At 31.9% G+C, this 24,859-nt stretch overlaps 2 protein-coding genes across 4 annotated transcripts in view; both read right to left on the bottom strand.

Annotated features, from left to right (window-relative positions):
* The window catches only part of LOC125049997 (brain-specific angiogenesis inhibitor 1-associated protein 2), a 189,838-nt gene that overhangs the window by 104,495 nt on the left and 60,484 nt on the right, over window positions 1-24,859 (bottom strand). The window lies entirely within an intron of this gene.
* Window positions 3,000-7,307, bottom strand: LOC125049996. Its single transcript, XM_047649580.1, has 2 exons — window positions 6,971-7,307; window positions 3,000-6,866 (listed from the first exon to the last, which is right to left on the bottom strand). The coding sequence occupies exons 1-2, from the start codon at window positions 7,144-7,146 to the stop codon at window positions 3,161-3,163; spliced, it is 3,882 nt and encodes a 1,293-aa protein (XP_047505536.1). The 5' UTR covers window positions 7,147-7,307; the 3' UTR covers window positions 3,000-3,160.

Raw genomic sequence — 24,859 nt, 5'->3', positions numbered from 1 at the left:
CATTCTCCTTCTAATGTAATGGCTTTAGGTAGTTTTGTAGAAAAATTTGATGTCATATTTCCCGGGAAATATTGTGTGGAACTATTGCTGAGTAAAGTTAAATAGAAACTTTCCTTCATTGTAGATTTTTAATATTCGACAGTAAGACCCAAGAATTAAATTTGTTAGGATATCCTTTCCATTTAACTAATACTTCCTTTCTAATACCGCTTTTACGTGATCTGATGATTTTATCAATTTTATATTCGGAAGTGGGGGAAAAAGTTATTTTTTGTAATTCTTTTTCATAAAAAGTTCCTGTTATTGATTCATTTTCTAAGTCGTTTAAAGTGTATACAACCCACGGGGAACGATCTATAATCGAAGTAATGATAAAAATTTCATTACTCCAATTACTTTCATAACCTTTTTGAAAAACATGTTTGTATTTTGTAATTCTTACATAGTCACCAACGTTAAACTTAGGTACTTTGTTTAAACTTGAAATATAAGTCTTTTCATCATAATATAAATTCCGCCAAACTTCCATAATGTTTTCCATTTTAACATCACATGGTCTCATCTTGATACTAGAGTGCACACTGTGATTATAAGAACTAACCAAATCTTGTAAAATATCTATATAGCGATAAGTATTTTTATGTGTAAAATAACGCCACATTTTCATTTTCAATGTTCTCTGAAATCGTTCTACTATACTTGCCTTTATATCTGGATTATTTGTAGTGTAATAATTTATATTTTTACGTTTTAAATAAGTTTGGACATCCTTAGATACAAATTCCGTGCCCTTATCTGATTGAATATGTCTAGGAACAGTTTTAGCTTCATCAAAGATGCTAGTAAAACACGTTTTTATTGTGCATGAATCCTTCTTTTTCATTGCTCTAACATAAGCATACTTACTAAAGGCGTCAATAACACACAAAATATATTTATATCCATCATTATATTCTATGTAAGTTCTTAAATCACTTAAATCAGCTTGCCACAATTCATTAATATTTGATAAAATATATTTATTACGTGGGAATTTTTTTATAACCGGTTTATGTAATGTATATGTTTCTTGAGACTGCAACCATTTTGAAACGTCACTTTTTGAAATTTTTCCATTCATTGCCTTTGTTAACTTATTGACACTGCTGTAACCAGCTGGATGTGAAATATCATAATAGATGCGATGTAACTCTAATACGGGGTCCATTTCTCCCAATCACTTTTGTTTCTTAATTTATTGATGTGTTTAGATTGTGTTGGAGTTGAGGAAACCTCAGTTTGTGATTCTTGAATCAATGTTTTATCTTTACTATTAAGGTCAGATATATATTTGATTCTTTTCAGATTACCAATGTATGTTAGCGGTGTATTTATATCATTTAAAAACTTGGCGAATATTTCCCAACCGATTGGATCAGATCTCTTCGAGGGTCGTAAGATGTCATTCACTAAATCTATAATATTACTCCCTGGTATCTCTTGTCCACTAATGAAAACTGTTCCATTTTTATTCCATTGCAATTGATCTGTTTTATTTACTATTGTATCCATCAATAATTCACCCCTCCTCATATAAGTTTTAGGAATTAATTTTAATATTTCTTTTGGTTGTAACCCATATGCGATGTCTTCACCCGTTGGGAGTTGTTTAACATTTAGCATTTTTTCATTTTCACTAGTAGTTATATTATTGATGTTCCGGTTTTCATTAGTATTATCATTTATTACCTTTTCAGTTATTGTTATTTCTTGAGGTTGACGTTCTTCCATGGAGTAATGTAAGTATCTTTGTAAAATTTGTAGATAAAGCGCCCATTTTTCGCGATCATCCAATTTACTTGATATAATTTTTTCCATTTCTAAATCCAATCTACTTTGCGGTGTTGCTTTATTTTCATTCTGATGTTTAAGTTTATCAATAAAGTCTTGCTCAACAAGAAGCATTTTTTTTGTGTTCATTGTGATTTATTAAAACAACTTACAAGGGTACTTAGAATTGTACCCAAAATTATGGGAAGAAAGGACCCTCCTTTTTGTATTAATATATTTTTCCTGTATTCAAAACTTTTTCCTTTACTGATCAGATTACGTAAGAGATTTTTAATTTTTTTTAATTTTGTTTTTGTATTCTCTTTTAAAGGTACTTTTCCTTGTAAAACATTGTGAATACATTCACATATACAGTTAATTTCTTGATTATCACAAGACTTCAGTAATATCCTACGATGTTTGGGTTTTAATTTATGTAAAGCTGATAACAATTCCTTATGCGTTGTTATTCGTTGATACATGGTTCATTACTGACTTAGAGTGGCTGATTACAAAGATACTTATACCTTTTCATAGGAACATATATTGTACAAAAATTACTAGATTCAAATATTTTAGATTTTATGCGGCGAGCATCATCAGTGTTTTGTTTCAAATCAATCATTAAATAACCATGAGCTTCTTTAGTAGCATCGGTATATGAATCTTCAATAAACTTCGTGTCTTCCGGTGAAACTTGTCTAGCTAGAAATCGTATTTGAGTTTTGTCACGGGGATTTTTAAAATAAATAATATAACTTGAATTAAGTGAAATGTCGCGCTGTCCTCTTCCTTGATGAAATAAGTTTTGGGTTATGTAAAAAACACTCAAATTTCTATGGTGACTACCTTTTGTAAATATATCAACAACGCGACCATCAGATTCCCTCATTAAGTCATCTATTATAATCAAATGTGGATTTTTACCATCAAACATATCCAATTCCGGTAGTCCTTGGTGGTAATTTACTCCAGGTATATTATATAGCGGCTGCATTTCATCATAACACCATGTTATTTCTAAAAAAATCTCATTACATATACTACTTTTATGCTTAATGAAATTTGCAACAAAGTTAGATTTTCCACACCCACTAGGTCCTGCTACGATGGCAGCAAAGGGATGAATAAAATGAATCATTATTTTTTGACTTCTGTCTTCTTCAGGGAAAGGAATAAAACTAAGTTGATATTTTAAAAACAATTTATTTATATGAAATATACAAAAAATGTAAGTGTTATATCACAATATTAATGTACAGTACACGTTTATACATTATACATGTACAAAACAAATTTATTTTACATAAAAATTTACAATTTGTTATATTTACAATAATGATTAACTTAATTACATACTATTGATTTGGTAATGACCTATAGGTAACGTATCGATTTTGTTTGGTAAAATGTACCGCTTTGTGTCATTAAAAGATAAACACACCTTATTTATTTCCTGTGTAAAAATTGTATGTTTTAATGATCTAAACCGATACATTTTACAATGCTGTACGTTTTTATTAAACAAACATGACTTATAATTATCCAACGTTAATTTTTTAGTGACACATTTGTTAACACCCTTCGCCTTAGTAATAATTTTATCATCTACCTGTAATGCATACATTTTTGATCGCAAACCCACAAATTCTGTAAAGATTTTACCACAATTTTCATCTTTGAAATAACCTAATTTTTTCTTATTTACTTGAGGAAAATTAAAAACATTGTTTGGATTATAATCTGATGTATCGAAATGTGTACAAATGTCTGGCTTTATATCATTATAAAAGTTACTAGTAAATATTTGATAAATGAGACTGTCAGTATCTGTATACAGTAGTTTCAGATTTGAAGTAAATTTCTCTTTCATGTAATTATAGTGGAAATCATACATCAGCGTTTTAGATATATCTAATATACAAAATCCGAGATAAATAGGTTTATTATAAATTAATTTCATTTTGTTTAATTGAATTGCAACAAGACTATCAGAAAATATTGAAACACTGTGAAAATGTGGTTGAGCAATTAGATCCCCAGCCCCCAATACTTTGCCCCTATTTTCCCAGTGGGTTAACAGTTTAACGTTAACTCGTTTCTCAATATTTTCCATAGTCTTACCAAAAACTGCGTTGTTCATGAGTTTATAGAAATCTTTCTCAAAATCAGAATTAGCTCGAGTTCTTAATTGTGTATTAAGGTCTATATAGTTCTTTAACCATGGACTCTGCTTAAATTTTAATATTCTATAAACTTTTAATAATTTTAAACCCATTTTCAAACATTGAATTAAATTTCGATAATGAATAATATATTTGGATTTATTTTTTAAGTTTGGAATCAATCTAATTTCCTTAGCGTCCCCAACTGGTATATTTTCTGGACAAAGAGGTAAATCTGAATGTTTATCATGTAAATCCACCGGATACTCCAGATCTACTTCTAAGATAAAACCTATATCTGATGAACAACTAACATTAAAATCTGTATCAGCACTAACCCACTCAAAACCACCTGTAGGTAGATATTGTGACATTGCCCAACCATATAGATTATTGGCATCGAAATACATTAAGAATGACTCTTTATCTTTCGCATTATAGTCAGACATGTAAACATTATTTGCTTTTGCATAGCGAGTGCTACATTGCGAAACACCACCACGAATTCCTGATTTAATAAAAGCAATCATATCTATATCAGAAAGTAATTCAATCTCTGTTTTAGTATGTTTTAACATAGCATCCCAACTTAATCCAGGTGCTGTATAGTAATGAGCCGGGTCTAAATCGTACGTTTTAATGCAAACACGCCTAAAATTTTCAAAAATATCTGCTAACAATAAAACATCAGTTTTTAAATAAAGATTTGAATAATCCAACATATTTTTACAATTGAAATGATTCCAAACATCTTTGGCATGGTTGTAAGCTTCATTAGAAATAATGGAATCTGTGAGACTACTGTAAAAGTGTGGAAGATCTGGAAGTTGATTGTAGTTTAATGTATCAAAATCTTTAATAAATTCATATGGAAATACACCTTTTTTAGTCAGCCGTTTAAAGTCTTCTGAATTGGGAAAGCATTTTGATAATTCATTAAAATTATTTTTTGTTAAATTTTTTGCTAAAGTATCTAAGCTACTGGGTAAAAATTTTAGGGAATCCACAAAACGTAAAGTTACATTACTGTTATTGATTTTAAGAACCTTTGAAAATGATATGTATTTTTCTTTGTTTTGTGGGAGAACTTCTACCTGACCTTCATCAAAGTTTAAGGCATGTACGATAAAATGTGCATCATAATGGCTTAAATTGTGCAAGAAGACTGGTATAGTGTAAGGTACTCTAAATTTTTCTGAACAAACTTTATGTATGACCCCAACAAATTCCCCAGTAAACCAATCGTGGTAAATCATTGAATTCCCACACAAAATTTTATCACAAATATAACAATGAATAGATTTGCTAACTATATCTTGCTGAATTGGTGATATTTTATTAGCAACTTTTTGGAAACCAATTTTTTTAACAATTGTTGTCAAATTATCTTTCAGGGTTTCCATAAATTTTAAAGCACAGTTTTCACCAGTATATGTTACATATTTAGACAATTTATCATCGTATGAGCATTTAATGTAGTATCCAAAACTATACACATTATGTTTTTGTACATTTATTGTATGTGATTTTGAAGGATCGTTTGAACATGATGCTAAGGGACTTAAAAAAGCCTCAAAATCCGCATATATAACAAAAGGTAACATCAATTTACGTTGAAATTTATCAAAACGTAATTTATTTTCAGATACAATATCGCCCCACCAATTTTTTTTATTTTTATCTACGCTTGGTATTTGTGTACAAATATGTCTGCAATCATTTTTTTGATGGTTATTTAAACGTTCAGATGTTGAAAAATATTGTAAACAAAAGTCACATAGATATATAGCTTCCTTGGATTTCGAAACTTGACTACTTATTAATCGTGACATATTTTTTATATAACAATAATGACCGATTTTACCCTGTGTTAAATATAGTAAATTTATATGAGTCTGCATTTTATTCTTTGTAAAATACAATGGCCCAACAATACAATGCTTTTTTCTTTGTTCATTATATTCTAACCCAAAAACATTAATGCTTATATTATTAAGACTTTCAATTTTGTGTATATCCTTTAATTTGACTGGAAATTTAATATTACCGAACTTTAATTTATGACTGTATTTGGTGTATGATGATACTCTATCCGAATTTTTATGAATTGGAAATAAAGCAGATAACAGTGCCCACTTAAAACAGGCGTCATCAGTGTTTTTAACATTTATCACAGCTTTTTTTATTTTTATATCATGTGGTAACTCAATAAAGGATTTTCCTCTTAAAGGGTTAAATTGATTTAAATTCATATCCAAATGTAAAATTTTTTTCAGACTCCACCCACTATCCTTTCTCTCGAATGAATTTATATAGTTTATTAGAGATTTCGTGAGAGTTGTATAAAATATATTTAAATCATCACCAATACAAACAATAAAATTCATTGATTGGAAATCAAAAGTGTTGTTAATGTTTTTTGTCTCCTGAACAAAGTCACCATATAAAATGAAATTTATTTTTAAAATTGTATGATCTTCTATAGATTTATTTATTATTGTAAATATTGTATCTTTGACAGATGCAAGAAATAACTCTGGTGTCTCAAACTGTAAATCATTTTGATTTTCTGAAGTTACTCTATAGGTTATTATTCTATTACCGAACGCAGTCTCAATTATCTTAACATTGGGTTTTATTGAATGTTGTTTTTTATTTACATTATTTTTATGTGCATTGCTCCTTAGATGATTAGCGAAATATTTTTTGGAAACATTTCTATTACAAATACAGCAAAATTTCATGTTAAAATTATTACCTTCATTCGATGTTGATTGCTCTTGTGAAGACCGTGAAAGATCCATGTTCGATCCAGATTTTATTCTTTTGATGTCAGCAGAGTTAATATCAACAGCTGCTTTCCTTTTGGTTCCACGACCCATTTGATCAACCCTATCGAATAAAATTTTATTATATTTAACTGTTAGAAATGCGAATAGAGAAATAAAAAAAAAAATTAAATATATATATAAAATATGATTATTAAATATACTCACAGTTTCCCATCGAATTCATCACATAGCGCCATCATTCTTTGATCATAAAATGGGTGATTTAAATCATTTCTTTCTATTTCATCACAAACGTTGAAAAGTTCAATTGTATTAATGGATAAGCTTTCAAATTCATGATCCATTTCATCAAAAAAAACACTAACACATTCTTGAGACATTGTATATGTGTATTCGTTTCACAACTGTTTTTTGTCTCACACTTTTAACCTTAATGCGCAAAGGTCTTCAACAAAAAGCACAATGATTGACTTTGTACAATGCAACATAGTATTTATACTAGTGGAAAACTGAAACATTACTTAATTATATAAACTTATGGTATTAAAATCTGAAGCATGAAGAAACTAAATGAAACTAATTTTTAAAACTGTAACGTTTTACACTATCTTCCTCGGATATCCCCTTTGTTATGTTGTATACAATATCCTTTATCTGAACATCAATGTTGGAATCGTTTTTCATATAATATTTAACACGAATATCTGCATTTTTCCAATGTTGTGCCACTGGGATTTCTTTCAACTTTTTTAAACTATATAATTCCATTTTCACAAGTATGTCAGCGTCCATTCCATCATCTTTATCAGTCGATATATATGAAATGCTTCCCTCCTTCCCTGCACGACCAACACTTGAAGAAAGTTTAGTTTTTTTCTTCTTCCGGTCAGGTTCTTGAAGAAAAAAGTCATCTAAACGATTGGTCTTCTTATTTTTACTTTCTGTTATGTTTAAAACCTCTTCTTCATCATCAGATAAATTATAATAATTATATGGTCTGAAACATTTTTCCACATCTTTCAGGTTGTATGAAGACTGAAATATAACATAAACAAATCAAAATGCGTTTCAAAAAATAAATAGGAATTATTAAAGAATTTACTGAAACCAAATTTATAAAATATAAATAACTTACCTCCATTGTTGTTTATTATTTCAAACTTTCAACCACTTCACTTTTGTCGAACTTAGAGCACAATACTAAATCTTTTTACAAGTATCGGGTTATATAGACTGGTAATGGATATCATTATCTAGTTACGATAGTCAACTCGACTGCATGTTTGAACAAGTATCCATACCTATCAGTAAAATGTGGATAATAAATACAAAGGGCACTCTAAATACCCTTTGCAATCTTAATAGTCATTGCATTTTTAAAATATTTTTGAAATAGATAAGAACAGAAATGTGTGTATCTAGTAGTTTAGCAACAACATATACGTATAATTATTATAATATTAAGAACAATAAAATATATTTACGAATATGAAAATATAAACGAATAACCTTATCAGGTTTTTATTAACCTTCATTACTTTTGAAGTATATTTTAGGACAGGTTCCTAAGAGATGTATTATAGGTTTTGTGAATAATACAGCATTCAACGGTAGTTATGTTAAAAATCCTTTCAACTTTGAAAATTTTGGTATTTGCTCATTTAGCCTATATATAGATGGTCAACAGATACCTTCAAAATCGTTACAACCATCATTTCCAAACGATGTATTTACTAGCGCATACCACACCCTGTACTCAGGCACCGGTATACATTTTCTTAACGAAGGTAATGGAATATCGAGGGAACAATATTCAAATGGATACTGTTTACTAGCTTTTGATTTAACACCTGACTTGTCGGCTAACTCTAATGTGCATTGGAATCTTGTACGCCATGGTAGTGTAAGAATGGAAGTAAGATTCGAGAGCGCATTGACTGAAACAATTAACTGTGTAGTTTACGCAGAGTTTTCAAATATTATAGAAATAGATAAGAACAGAAATGTATGTGTGGATTATAGTAGTTAAGCAATCACTTATGTAATTATTATGATATTAAGAATAATAAAATATAATGTAATCGAATATGACATGGTTTTTATTTACCTTCATTACTTTTTTTACAAAGAGACTCATTACTTATGTTGAGATCATATTATGTGTGTTTAAATACATTGGTACAAATATGAATTGATAGTAATAAATGTAGTCAGTAAGAGAGTGAAAGAGTAGGGGAGTAAACGCGTATTAAACTATGAACACACTAGAAGTGCAAATGAGTCTTCGTAGAATACATCCCAGCCTCCAGAGCAACGTATATCCTTCAAATCGATTGCCGATGTATGCTCAGGTGCCAGCACTTATCATATGCAATCTTGACCCTGATTCACAGCCGGGGTCTCATTGGGTGGCTATTCATATAAACGTCGAAAGAGTTGGGGAATACTTTGATTCGTTTGGACGTAAACCTATTGAAGCAATAGAAGGATTTTTAAGGAGGAATTGTTGCATGTGGAGATACAATAACGTTACGGTTCAGGATTACCTATCGGCGGTGTGCGGAGAGTACTGTTTGGTATACATATATTACAAGTTCAGGGGGATGAGATTAGAAGACTTCCTTAGAAATTTTACGTGTGACTCAGAGAACAATGATACGGTGCTAGTAAATTTGTATAGAAATATAATGGACATATAAATAAAAGAATAATACCTGGAATAAAAATGTTTTATTTAAATATGTAACCCTTACATCTAATTTTATTATAGATAATGGTGTTAATGTAGGTATATTTATTGTTGTTTGCTTAGACCCGTAGGTTAGGTTAGGTTAGATATAGTTTATTATATTATATTATTCTATTTTTCTTTTAGAGCCATAGATCGGGTTAGTGAATGTAGGAAAGTAGATAACGATGCATTCGTACTGAGTCATTAAGTAATTAGATAATGAGTGGGGATTTCGTGCAGGAAATAGTAACTGATAAGGTGGTGATTAGTAAGTAATTAGCAAGGTTTTGGGAAAGCTATCTCTGGAACGGTTAGAGCTATCAGTTTAGGAGTGAGTGCATTCGACTCCGCACGTCTTGTTTAGTGGGGTTAGAGTACAAACTTTTTTTTTTTTTTTTTTTTTTAGGCGGGCGCTGCCTCCGAAACAGCTTTTTTTACCGAAGCAGTGGGTGAGGCAGTGCCCGGGAATCATACTACTGCTCGAATAATTCTCCAATCGTTTGTGGAGATAAATTCTTTAATAAAACTTCATATGTGCATGAAAAATTAAATGGTGTTTTACAATTATTATATAGTTTTTAATATATTTTAAACCCTATATTTGGAGTATAATAAAGGGATAATACAAGTTTGTTCTGAGTCCTACATATTTTTAGGACTACATATAATCGGTGGGCTGAAAAGTTCGTAGGCTAACATAGAAAATTCTTTTTTTTATTTTTAGAATTTGATTTGATTATTCAATATACTAAATAAAAATTGTATGACCGCTATAATCGTTGTATCGTTGTCGAAAACAACTATATATTGCTATATATCGTTCTTCTCGCTTTCGTCAACGATACAACGATTATAGCGGTCATACAATTTTTCAATTCCGTTTTTATTGCGATTTATCTTTAGCCTTAAAATATATTATCTCGATTACCTCTTTATTAGCGCTAAATTTCTGTCCTGCGAGCATTCTCCTGTGGTCTGAGAACGGGAAAAAGTTATAAGGACTACAAATATGTAGGAACATATTTGCAGGTTCCTGTACATATTTGTACGACTAAAAAAACATGTCCACGATTTTTAATTCCACTAAAAGCGTCCATCTCATTGTGGTAGCGGTGCTATTCTGGTAAGTGATATTTCGCTAACGCAATCTTAAAGTTATTTCTTGCCAATGACTGTACGTTATCATATTATACTACGTGACTGATAACTATTATAACCGACATCGAAAAACCTGACAGGTGGTTTCCAACTCGATACTTTTACAGCACGTAAACGGGTAGGTTTCTCATCGGAACAACCTCAATTGTCGACGTCTTGAAAGACGCTAAGACGTTCAGGCTTGGATCACACCACTATGAAATGAAATCTGTGTATTTTTTTTCTATCATCATGCTTTTTATTTAGGCCGCCCTATTTCTTTTATGCTCAAAAGAAGAGACAAAATAAAGAATACAGCATTAACTAACTAAGGTAACAGATGATACAATAACAATAAATAAACTAAAGTGGAATGGGTGGGGCACATGGCAAGAGGAACAGAAAAGTGGAGCAAAACCTACTACACTGTTGCCCAAGGTACAGCAAACGAAAAAGGGGGAGACAACTCAGTAGGTGGATAGACCACATAAAAGAAACAGCATTTAGTACATAGCAGAGAGTGGCACAGCAGAGATTCCTGGCAAAATGTGGAGAAGGCTTTTGCCAAAATATGGCACACAGATTTACTAGAAGATCATTAAAATGAAAATGTGTTTAGATGTAAATGTATCTACATAAAGGCTATTATTATTTATTTTATGCTTCTTTTCTTATACAACTGGAGCTAACGGGAAGGAAGCTCTGCCGCAGAAGTTAAGTAATACCGCCACCCATGGACTGCCGGTGGGTTCGCAGGTGCATTGCCAGCTTTTTATGAATTGATACGCTCTTTTCTTAAAAGAACGTAAATCGAAGATACTTAAATGGGCAACTGCCTTTCAAAAACAATAACAAACTATGTATTTCATAATAGATTCAAAAAGATATCAATGTTTACAAATACGCAAATGTAAATCTTTACCAGAATATACCCTCAATATTTCCCGCTGCAGTTTGCGGATAATGCGTACATATCGCAGGTAGTCCCAGGTGGACCTTAACGAGCCGTTTCGTGTCGAGCGAGACTTTCCGATCATCGAGTCTTTTGTTACAAAATAGAAACGCTTTACTATCGAATATATCGATTTACTAATCACTGGTAAAATCAATGTTTAAGATTCCACTACATTATTCAAAAGTCAAAAAAATACAAAATTTATTCATATAGGTAACACAATGTACACTTATTAACGTCAATAAAGTATATATTAAATGCTTCTAATTTTACATAAACTGCCAGTTAATCAAGAACGTAGAACGGAAGAGAATAACTGACAATAGACTCTTTTTAATCGCACAACTACTATCTAATATGATTATATAATACGATTTTCCACCTGCAATTTAATAAAATCTAACAGAAGGAAAATCATTTAATTCGTTTAAAATGTCTGTAAGCACGACGGTTAAATTGAAAACTAATTAATTGCGGTTTCAGTGTTTGAAGTACGGTTTCAAACAATTAGCTCAAAGCGACAGTTTACAGAAAGTTTCCAGTCTTTAATCAATTGAATTGAAAACAAACATAGAATTACAATATTTATTCGTATGTATCGAAATCTGTTTATTATGAAGGTCTGAATTCCGATCGTATCTCAAGTTACAGTCTAGAACAATATCTGTCAAAAGCATTGACAACTTTTGAAACTAGATTTGAGTTTCGTTGATATTCTGGAATACGTTTCTTATTTTAATAAAAGAAGACACAATTAGACCATAGTAAAGTATGTCTCGCCTAGAGCACTGGCCAATGTGTATAAGAGCTGATTTACACAGGGTCAGTAACTGACTACAAATTCGAGGCAAGTCAGTGCTGACCCGAAAAAAACCCTGTGTAAACTGATTTGAAGTCAGTACAGTGGCTTGAAGTCAGCGCTGACTTGAATATTCGGACACGAATATTTTAAAGTCAGTTGGCGCCCCCCGCCACCCGCGCACCCCCACGCCAGCCAAATAAACCCCGTGTAAACAGACAAGTCAGTGCGTGGTTAGTCACTGCCGCTGCGTTGTAGAGTGACCACGTTTTTTTCGCTGGCGATAAAAATTAAGCTTAGCGAAGACGAAACCTTAAAATTAGTTCAATTATATGGCGAAAACGAGTGCCTTTGGGATATTAAATCCCTAAATTACCGCAATAAAGAAATGCGGTCAACAGCGTTGCAAAATATGGCTCAACAAATGCAAATCGAAGGGCTCACTTCTACTGAAGTAAAAAATAAAATTAAAGCCATAAGGGCTACATATTATTTAGAACTCGACAAGATACAAAAATCCACCAGATCTGGCGCTAGTGGGAACGTATATGTCCCAAAATTCAAGTGGTTTCAAGAACTGGACCGCTTTATAAAAAATGCTATTGTAAATAAATAAATAAATTTTTCAACAAATAATTAAATCGTCGTTTCAGTTGTTTTCGCGAATTCATTTTTCCCACTGACTTCACAAACGTGTGCTCATCGTGAGAAACGCACCACTACTACTTACTTCATGTAAACAGTTAAAGTCAGTCGCGGCGCCGACATTGGCGCTGCGACTGACTTGTCTACTGACCCTGTGTAAATCAGCCATAACTTTTTGTAGAAAAAATTAACTGACATATTTTGAAAGTAGATTTCATTTGATAACAAACAGATAACGAACAGAGAAAAAATATATCGATTCATAAATAATATAAACTAAAGGAAAATTGATTTCAAAGTGTGAGTGTGATACGTTCTAGAATAAGGGCCAAGTGTTGAAGTCGACTATTATGAAAAGCCTTTATACTTCATCGTAGTAGTAATTACTATAACATGAGAGAGAACGGGTTCCACGAATATGTAAAAGTACGTAATGTTCGGTCACTGCAATCAATACTATAATTCTTAAAAAGTATAAATGAAAGCGGCATTTTATGTAATTAATTTATTATAATTATCTTTTAATAATATAAGTATAATTGTCTAAAATTAAGAACATCTTCATTAAATTAGAGGACACATCTCGACCTTTGTGTAGTCGAACAGAAAATTTAATCAAATTGTCTAAATTGGCTTGATTTAATTATCAACGTGCTCCGAAGAGACAGAACGGTACGAAATGCGAATAGGAAAACAATTAAACGAGCTGAATTACGGTAGAATGACCACACTTGCGCACTCAGCTACTTATTTCGTATGCACGGTGAATTTAAAATATGCCTCCTTTGTTCACACGTCGCATGGGACTGGCTGAATAGAAAATCTCACTAGACACTTTTGTCTATGGAACTTATCTCTACTTAATGATTTTGGTTTTAGTCTGTGATTTGGCGAAAAAAATAAATGGTTTTAAAATCTTGGAATACGATGTTCGATTTTCAAAAAATACTAGACTACTATCAGTAATAACAATGGACAAAATCTTACTGATAGCGTACCACGAATTCTTTGAATGCATTCTAAGCACTGCGCGATGGAGTCGTATTAACACTATTTCGACATTGTTATAAATAGGAAGAAAGTCAGGCATCTCCTGCTATAATAGGTAGGTAATAACAATGTAACCCTAGTAACAAACATGATATTTTTACGTTTAATAGCTTTTATTAAGCCTAAACATATTAAAAGTATTTCGATATAAATGCAAAATAAATAACTCACATTTTCCAGCTTTTTACCTAATTAGAAGCTAAACATGAAAAACTTACAGCTGAATATTTAAAAAACGAGTTCACCGCAAAAATATGAAAAATACGCTAGATTTTACAGGAAACTCCCATCGAAACTGGTGTTCCACATTCGGTGCTTATGTCAACTTTAATATTATTATCAAGCCCGACTCGGCGACTCTCATATCGCCCAAGTTTATACGAATACTCTGCACTCATAAAATGGAGATTTTATTTCAGCTTACCGAGGAGAGCATTTACTTTTGAAATTTTCATTAAAAGCCTATGAGATAATTAGACAATCATATCAACACTTATATATGCTAAGTTTTTAAGAGATATCTGATTATCGAACAACAAGAAAAATCCGCACAATCAGCCATATATAAATAGGCATGCAAATGTCATAATAAGAACTTAAGTCATTTATAATTGTTAAACTTATGGACTTTAAAACCCTAATCATCTTCCCCTTGAAAACATTACATGGATGTGATCTATAACTTCTAGGAAGATGATTAAATATTCTTATAGCCATGGCGTAACAATTTTTGGAATATAGCGCGGTGCAACATGCAGGCACCCGCAGCCGTGTTGGATCCCTCGGTATATACAAGCAAGTTTCTTTATATGTTTTAAATAATTTTGGATGCTTCTTTACAGACATAACTGCTTCAAAGATATACAAACTTGGTACTGTCAGAATACCGAGTTCGTGAAAAATTGGTCTACAGCTCCAACGCCCATGATAGCCCTAATACATTTTTTCTGAGTAATAAAAACTTTATCCTCTTCAGCATCCTAGCTACAGCAGGATGATTAATTAATATAATTTTTGTGAGTCAATTAAAAAGATAGTTGTACGAATTAGGATAAAATAGAAGTATCTGTTATGCAAAATGTATTTGTTAGTGATTTTTGACGTCTGTATCTATTTTTAGCTCATGAACGGATTGTGACGTAATGTGACGTGACGGAAAATTGACGATACCTATTCAGATTATTTTCAAACACTTGTTTGACAGCACTTGGAATGTGTCACCACAGTGTCACTCAGATGATGGCCATCCAGGTCTGACAGGGGTTACTTAAATTCGAAATTAAAAAATGGAATGATTTTAAATTTTTGAAGTGAAACTTCTTTATCGACGTATGGGAGAAATTTTGTAGCAGGTTACGCGCCATCTTTTTCTTGTCTCTACCACGGTTGATCCGAAGAGATTCGAAGCCATTAGTAACAAAAATATATAATAACGATAACAATGATAGTAATACTAATAATTCTATTACAATTAATAAAATTCTGTAATAATCTTAGTACTACATAGTAGTACAGTAATAAGTTAAAATGAAATAATTGTATTTGTATTCATGTCTATGATAATAAAAGCCTTTTGTTAAACATTATCTAATTTAACTTTATTTAACCAATTTCTGTAAAGTTGCATATAGTAGATCATTTTTCGAAAAAAAAGGTCATAAAGAAGTTTCACTTCTTACGTGTGTACACCTAGTACACGCACACATTTTTTTTTGGTCAAACGACTTAAACTATGATTGGAATATAGTGTTATGCAGGCGAGGGAAGCTCCAATATTACGTTAGGTCAGACAAATTGGGATCAGCCAGTGAATATATTACGGTCACCCCATCAGCTAGGTTTGTTAATCGTTTGCTGTTATTTATTGCCAACTGTTTATCTTAGGGTCACTAACACAGATTGCACATTAAAATTCAGGAACAGCTTTATGGTGATTTGATGATTGTACAACGTAATTCATGTTTTCGAATCGTGAAATTAGCTTTTGTATGCCGCGGATACTATACCCTACTTACTCACTATGTGTTTGATTTATTTTCATTAAGAAATTTCGCTTGTTTACTTTTAAATATTCACTTATAATACCACAAGAGCTTCAAAATTATCGGATATTTCCGATAAATGGCCGATAATTTTGAAGCTCGTGTGGTATTCGGGGGATAATTTTTCCGACCCAAATGTCGGCCAATACAATTGCACCATGAGACGAAATGTACAGTTTACAAATAAGAATTTCATAATGAATAAAACAACTACTTAATACTTTTCTTGAAGCAACGACCAGAGAAAATTTTCACAAAAAATTATCAGTATAATACCATGTAGGTTGTACCACGTGACGTCGAATGGTGCAATTCTATTGGCCGATATTTGGGTCGGAAAAATAATCAACAAAAAACTTTTTTTAAGTAGGAGGAGGCAAACGGGCAGGCGGCTCACCTAATGTTAAGTGATACCCGCCGGCCATGGACACTCACATTGCTAGAAGGCTCGCAAGTGCGATGCCGGCCTTTTAAGATTTGGTAAGCTATTTTCTTGAGGACCCTAAGTCGAATTGGTTGGTCAATACATTCGGAGTATTCACAATTCTTTCAACAAATAATATTAAGATTATTTCAAAGCTACTGGTTGTCCCGACTCAATGACAAATCTATTGTCCAATAAAAGCAATTAAATTAATGAGATTTTTTTTCTTTAGTTACGTAGGGACATTTAAGGAGTTTAGTGTAAAGGAACGACGCAGACGCTGACTTTCAATAATAAAGAAGGCTTTGACGAGAATATTAAGCTCTGAACAATTTATTCCTAACAAGCTGCATTTCTCATTAAGTCAATTAGCTGGTACTTATGATTTATTCACCAGTTTCTTGGTAAGGCATTCAATATGATTCACAATCGCAGCTTTCTAATCGTATCTTAAGTAAACGTTATGATGATTTTAGAAGTATCCCTGAAGACTTATAAGTCTAGTTAGATATGTTTATATTTAATGTGTTCAAGTTATTGTAAACTTTTTTTTAAATTAAAAAGTTACTTCAATCATTAATATACCACTGAATGTTACAATTACTTTTAAAAGTTTTTATTATACTTATTACAAATGTGTTTCAAAAATATTTCAAATACAGTGTAAAGTCTTTGTAACGAATTTCAAGGGTACGAGCATTTTTATTCGTTACAAAGAGCTTTCGTTATAGGGAGGGAATAATTAATGTATGGGTATTGGGTTAAACCAAATAAATTTACTAATTTGTATAAAGAGTATACAGTGTATCATTTTGAAAAATATTTTATTTATCCAGTATAGTTTTATTCGATTAAGCAAAGCGAAATGTGGGATTTAAACAAAATAAAAATAAAAATACAATATATTGTAAAACAATAACACATCAGTCTGTTGGAAACATTTATTATTATTTAGGATTTGAAATCCACTGATTTCAAATTACAAAAACCAGTAGAATTAACTTTAAACGGAGCGTATAACGTGTCAATGATAGAAGCTTTAATTTAACAAATTGGCACTCCAAATAAATCAGAGGTCCATGAATATTCATTAAGTGACAGGCAACTTTTGTTCCTTTTTTCGTCACTCCTTTGCATGATAGACATAAATTGTAGGGTTGGAGCGAATTCTCCCGCTAGTAACGTGTTCAGTATTACTCGCATGGGCTCGGTTTAATGAAACGTTTAAAGGAACACTCATTTTTAATCATTGATACGGAATTAATTGCATTATTAATTAATAAATTGAGGTAAAAATGGTATGACTGAAAACAAGAAGGCGTCAGGCACAGACTAAATAATCATCAACGACATAGATGCAAAAATTTTAACCTGAATACACCACTGCACTGTCTCGATATCAGTTAAGATGCATTCATTTATTTTAATGGGTTACCATCTAAACCATTTCCCGAAAATTAGTTATTGGATTTAAAAACTAATTCTTCATGTTAAACATATAATTCTATTAGTAAAAAAACGTCACTTAAATAGAAACAGAAAGAAGACAAATAAATAATGCATTAGATGCAACAGTTTCACTGAAAAGGAATATATACAAATAAAAAAGCAGTAAGACAGTAGATAATACAATAATTAGAAGATCAGACATAAGAATACGACAGAAATACAATTTTTTTTTTTTAGACAATTCACACCAATTGACCTAGTCCCATGCTAAGCTGGTGAAGCTTGTGTTATGGGTACTAGGCAACGGATATACATACATATTATAGATAGATAGACATATAAATACATATTTAAACACCCAAGACCTAAGCACAACACCAAATTCTCATCACATCGATGTTCGTCTCAGCCGGGGATCGAACCCGGGACCCATGGATTCGCAGTCAGGGGTGCTAACCACTAGACCAATGAGTCAATTATAACAAAAGACCAAGCAATAAGATACAGGAAACGAATTAACCATTGGATATTGGAATTCTTATGCCAGATATAAAGGGTACTTAAACAGTTCATAAATCAAAGAGATATGTCCAAGAAGTGCCCGGTTTCATCGGAGGCTAAATCGCCGTGAAATATGACCGTTTAACTTATATGAGACAATATTTTCGAAAACGGCTAGTCGATTCTTGGATCGGATATTCGTGGAAATATTTTTAGATTCAGCAGACAAAACAACAATGACAAACGGAAAAGAACATCGCTTCAAAAAATATAAAAACTAAGGAAAAAAAGAAGGAGAGCGATATTGGCTAAATAAAGTAAATGATAAATATAACCGCAATTTAATGAAACATTAAACCTTCTGTACCGAATTATTACAGTAAGTTAAAGAAAACTTACGTTTCTTTAACTACTAGTAAATTAATAATATAGTTAAAATATAGTTTGGAGTAAATCCAAAAGTGCACGCCTCATAGCGGTCATTCACATTTAAAATTCTAAAACAAAAACTCAAGTTTTTTAAAACAAACTAACAAAAAAAAAAGAAAATATATAGTGGCGCCATAACTCTAAGATGAGGAAAATACACAGTCGTATTTTAGTTTTTTTACAAATTATAATTAAACGACAGTACTTAGAACGCTAATATTAACTAGGAATCAGCCCAGGGTATAACTTTATACAATAAGAAAAAAAGTATTCTGGTACGATAAATTTTTCGACCAATTTCTCTGCCACATTCATGGATCCATAAACACAGACTGACGGACGTCCAAGAATGATTGATTTTAATGTTATTATTTACCATGTTAAATAAAATAATTGTTCATAAAAAATACCATATGTGCTTGATAGATTATTTAACTCTATTTTAGTGCACTCATATTATCCTGTAAGTGTTATATTAGTGAGAAAAAAGTCATTCAAGTTTCGAAAGACTGGGTTTTTTGACATGTCGAGAGTAGAGCACTGCCAGAGGCGTGCATTTATAAATTTACACATTAATAATACTTTTAGAACAACGTGTTACTAAGCTGTTGCTGTAACCTCAAACTTACTGTAAATATATAATTCAGTACAGAAGGTTTGATGTTTTATTCAATTGCTGTAATATTTATAATTTACTTTTTTTACCTACGTCTATATATCCACTATTGCTTTCCTTATTTTTCAATCAATATTCCTTTATGTTTTTTCCCTTTCATCAATGTTATGTTTGCCTGCTTACTAGTTAGATATGTGTATAAGTACTTGTCACAATGTATCAGTGTAACGAGCGTTGGAAAGCTTTTGTAAATAAAATAAAATTTAGTTATTTTTATGCTATTGCATAGATTTTGTGGCGGGCTTTGAGCGCGGCGACCGAATCAAGAAATTCCGTAACGAAATAAACCTAACATACGATGACGTAATATAGGTGCGGCCAATACGCGTTAGAGCGGGACAGAACTGCGTCTCACATCTGTTTAGCGTGATCGGATAGGCGTGTTAGTCTGAGTCTGGTAGAGTGGTAGATTGATTTAATATCAAAGAAAAAAAAATACTGGAAAAAATAAATAAATAATTATATTGCATAAGTTTATAAAAAATGCTATGCAATAGCTTTAACGCGGCAGTCCCCGAGTGCCACACATTTTTTTTAATAAAAAATTAAGCTCATTTTATTTTACTGGGAAAGCTTTAAATTACCACACGCATCTAATTACTATCCATATCTTTTAACTAAATAATGGAAAGTTGACATTAACTCATGACTCTATATACTTAAATTTGTTTTGATATATGCATAAGCGGCTTAAATGTGACAAATTGGTACTTAAGAATGTTCGATAGCTGCAGCACTGCAGCTTTTTAGTTGCCGCATAAACAAATTCCTATTATGTAGACATTCAAAGTGAATTGGTTTTATTGTCCGACAGGACTCAACGTTGACTTTTAATTAAAGCCCCTTCCGAATTCTCCATTATGCACGAGTTTTAAACAAGCCCTTCGACATACTTGGTTTGGCGTCAATAGTCACAATGACAAAAGAAACGTCAAAAAGACAAAATAAGTCAAGAAACAATGAAATTTGTGAAAGGTACGATATTCTTAATTGTACAAATACAATTATTATTGGGGGCCTCATAGCCTAGCGGTCTTATTAAGTGGCAGCTAGGTGAGGGGTACCGGGTTCGATTCCCGGTTCGAGGGCAAGTTTGAATTTAATTTAAATTTGTTCTCGGCCTTTGGGAGGGTTGTGCGGTACCGGGCGATTGCTTAAACCGTACATGGAGGACATGGTCGAATTTCTAAGGCAAAAAGCACTAATTATAAAAATCTTATACTTGACGCTGGCTAATGCACAAACCGTGCCAGAGCCATTAAAAAAAATACAATTATGAATAAACACAAACGTTTGGGGTTAATTTTAGAATTAAACTTAATTAGTAGGAATAAACATTATTCCAATTATGAAAAAACATTTGTGCTTACTTAAAATGAATCTCTCTAGGAATATCGGGATGATTCAGATCCTAAACAGGGCCGTCAGATTCTCCACATTGTGCCTACTTTTTTTTTACTTTTATTTCGCTATGGGCTGCGGTATTTTTTACTGTTTTTAGTTTCGTTCCCGACAAGAAAACAAAAAGCACCGTATTATACGCAAGCTATCGAAACGTCTGCCTTAAGTCTCAGTTAATTTACTTTCAAGCAATAACTCTTTTAAAATCTGTTATTGACATCTATCAAATCCCGCCTAAGTGAATTTGAGCGATTGAATGAATGTTGATTGGGCTTAGCTTAGTCAATCGAACCTTAATGAACTACGATGTAACTTCAGTTCGTCAAGTTTTTTATTTTTAATTTTTTAATTAATACATAATACTCAGTCAATTAAAATCAAGTCCCCGTAGAAACGAGACGTACGAACTATACAATTTAAAATTTGTATGTTTTTTTTTATATAATAGGGGGGAAAACGAGCTTGCGGGACGACCAAAAAGGGCAGTCTTCGCAGCCCATAGACCCATTTTTAGTGGGTGCGTTGCTGGAATTGAGGAAGGAGTATGTATGTTTTTTTAGTTAAATTTATGAACGCGATCAACCAAAAACTACTCAATAACTTTAATCAATATATAGTCTGGTTCCTGAAGGTTTAAGTATATAATATATTTTGATTATATATGAATTGACTAAAATGTAACGATTCTTATTTGTTCCTGAGTCGCACAATGTTTTTTTACTCGAAATTGACACAAAAATGCAACGGGCAGCTATACATCTAAAATATAGTCCCTGATCGTCATTTGTCAGTACTTTTTACATTTGCATTAATCTCTTTTCCGTTTTAGATCTATACTTAAACCCCACAATATGTCTAAGAGAATGTAAGTCAGCGTCCTAAATTCTGTATAATTATAATTTTCACGCATTTTAATTATATTAAAACATTTCAGGTGAACACAATCTAAATTATGTATCATAATGCTAATTCCATAATAAAATTAGCGATTTAATTATTCTAATGCAACAGAGCTATTCTGTATTACCAAAGTCGCATTTGCGAAAATTTTAACGCAATACTATTCCAAATTTCAATTAACTTAGAAATTTCGGTATTGTTATCTCTCCGAGGATAACACTCAGTCCTCACGAGGAAATTGAGCATTTCACTGAACGCTCTGGTGATTTTAGGCTTACTTCAAATTTAGTACGAAAGCCGGTAAGAAATTTAATCTTGAAATTATTTTTCCGTCCTAAGAACCGAATAAATCACCGACAAAGCTGCCGTTAAATTCTGTTTTACTTTTAAAAGTTGACAAAATGTACATTATTTCTGTAGAAATTACTTGATAATTTGTTTTTTATTTAAGCAGCCACAATTTTTCCCAAGTAGTGTCCGTGGAGATCTAAAGTCTTATAATAAAAGGTGGCCAAAAAGTCTTATAATGATATACTGTTACAAACTTATCTTTGAAAGCACAACTAACCACACAAACATACACTTACCACATATCATAAGGCGCGAGGGTGATTCCTATCGAAATATTAATTGTTTCGGTAGGAAACGTGTCTTCATAGGGGAATACTTTGAACTAGAAGAATTTATATTCAAATACCCTACAATGCGTACATTATAGATATCTATATTGTATGAAAGATATTAACAAACGTCCACAGCCGATATAGAATTATTAATACCCATACAAAGTACACATTCATTAAACCGGCTCGATATTATCAACAAAAACTTTAATATGTAATTTGATTGTGCGTAATGATGAATGCTATCAACAATCGAATATTTAATTTACGGGAATCATTCAGTTGCGAAATCACATGAACAAATATTATTGTTCACATTTAATAATGCGGTAGGCGAGCTCATCTCAGCCTAGGCAATTAGGTATTTGTTCTGAAATTCCCAGTCTAAACTCCAAACCTATTAATTGTTGGTTAAAATGCCGTGGGAATTAACTCGATAAATAACATTGTTTTATAATGAACTAGTTACGCTTGTGATTTCGCTCTCAATATACTAAAACTATTTTCGTTTCAATCATTTCTGCAATCTATGATATAATTTGATGATGTGATATGATATGATGTGATGTGATGTGATATGATATGATATGATATGATGTGATGTGATGAGATTTAGTGTGATGTGGTGTGGTGTGATGTGATGTGATGTGATGTGATATGATATGATATTACCATTCAATAACTTAGGGCAAGACTCAGAGTAGAGACTTACCGCTACGTATATCTCCTGTATATGTATTGTATTTTAATATACGTCTCCTACACAGTTACACTACTTTTACCACCCCATACAAATTTTTAGTTATTTTAAAATTATGACTATTACGCATTTATAACGAAATAAATTACCGTTAATATCTATGAGCAATTTTTTTTAGGTCAGACGAATACCTCATGTGCCTTCCTAGCCAATTATTGCTTCACCAAGATTCAAACCTCAGCAATTAGGGGCGCTGTATACAAAACCATTGGTAAAGTAATTTCCCGCTGTCCTACACATTATATCAACGAGAAGCTGAACGATGCATAGACATTATGAATATAGTGGCAATCCCAATCGTGTATGAAGCTTCGCCAGACGCCTTTGACTGATAAAAAAGAATATTGGCAAAAAATTTAAAGACTCCGAACGGAACACGCTAAAATAGTAAGTAGTTCCGCTGTACTTGGTTCGTTTAACTTGCTTCCAACTTATGCTACAGGCGAAAGCTTAAGAACCTTTTAAAATTCCTTAAATGGTTAAGTTTTAAGAAGCAATTATATTTTTAAAAAGGAATTTCGAAATGCGAAAGTCAATGCTCAAGTGTTTCACAGCTATGCCTAAACGTGAACACAAAGTAGTACGAATCTTTCGTAATTATAATTACTGTTATTAAACCTAATTTTAAGAACTTCAGTATAATAATTTCATGTAACTATAATTCCGAATATAAAAAGATTTAATAGAAATATCTATACTTACTAAAACTACTTAGTAAGTGTTTCGAAAATTCGTACATTTCTAGTCATAATGTTATTCTCCTTTAACGTGAATAATGTTAATAGAAAAGTTGCCATAGTAAGAATACACACAACAGTTAATTAGGCATATAAACTCTGGTTACATTAAGTTACACGGCTCGTTGAGGCTAAGTAAGCTCACGCTCTCTAATATTCAAATTACCACTGTGAGTACAAAAATTACTTACTGCAAACAGCGTTCTAAGCTGTCTCAGTAGCTACTAGCTAGGCGTGACTCTCAACGGTGGGGTAGAATGGATGGAACAATGTGTTTCATATGTACACAATAAATACTTCCTCATACGGTAAAGGAAAACTTTGAGAACGCACGACTAAGACGAGTCAGTGGCAGGAGGCCGATCAACTATAAGAAAAATATATCAAAACTCCAAAACAAGAGGAAGTGGAGCATTCGAGTCGAAACTTAGGGCTAAGTAAACTGTACTGATTTACACAAGTCATACTCTGCGCTGTCTCGACTCTGACGATTGCTTATCTTACTATTATTATTTATTGTATGATTGTATACATCTAATATATAAAATTCTCGTGTCGCGGTGTTTGTAGTTAAACTCCTCCGAAACGGATTGACCGATTCTCATGAAATTTAGTGTGCATATTGGGTATGTCTGAGAATCGGACAACATCTATTCTTCATCCCCCTAAATGTTAAGGGTAGTCCACCCCTAAATAATTTTTTTTTTTAATTTTTAGATTAGTTTTTTATGATACAGAATTAAAAAATTCATACAACCCCTAATTTTCACCCCTCTAAATAATATTATAAATGATATACATGGCAAAACGACGTTTGCCGGTCCAGCTAGTACT

The sequence above is a fragment of the Pieris napi genome, chromosome 5 (genome assembly GCF_905475465.1).
Source record: "Pieris napi chromosome 5, ilPieNapi1.2, whole genome shotgun sequence".
Lineage (NCBI taxonomy): Eukaryota > Metazoa > Arthropoda > Insecta > Lepidoptera > Pieridae > Pieris > Pieris napi.
The sequence above is the reverse complement of the archived record's forward strand: the minus strand, read 5'-3'. Positions and strand labels throughout refer to the sequence as shown.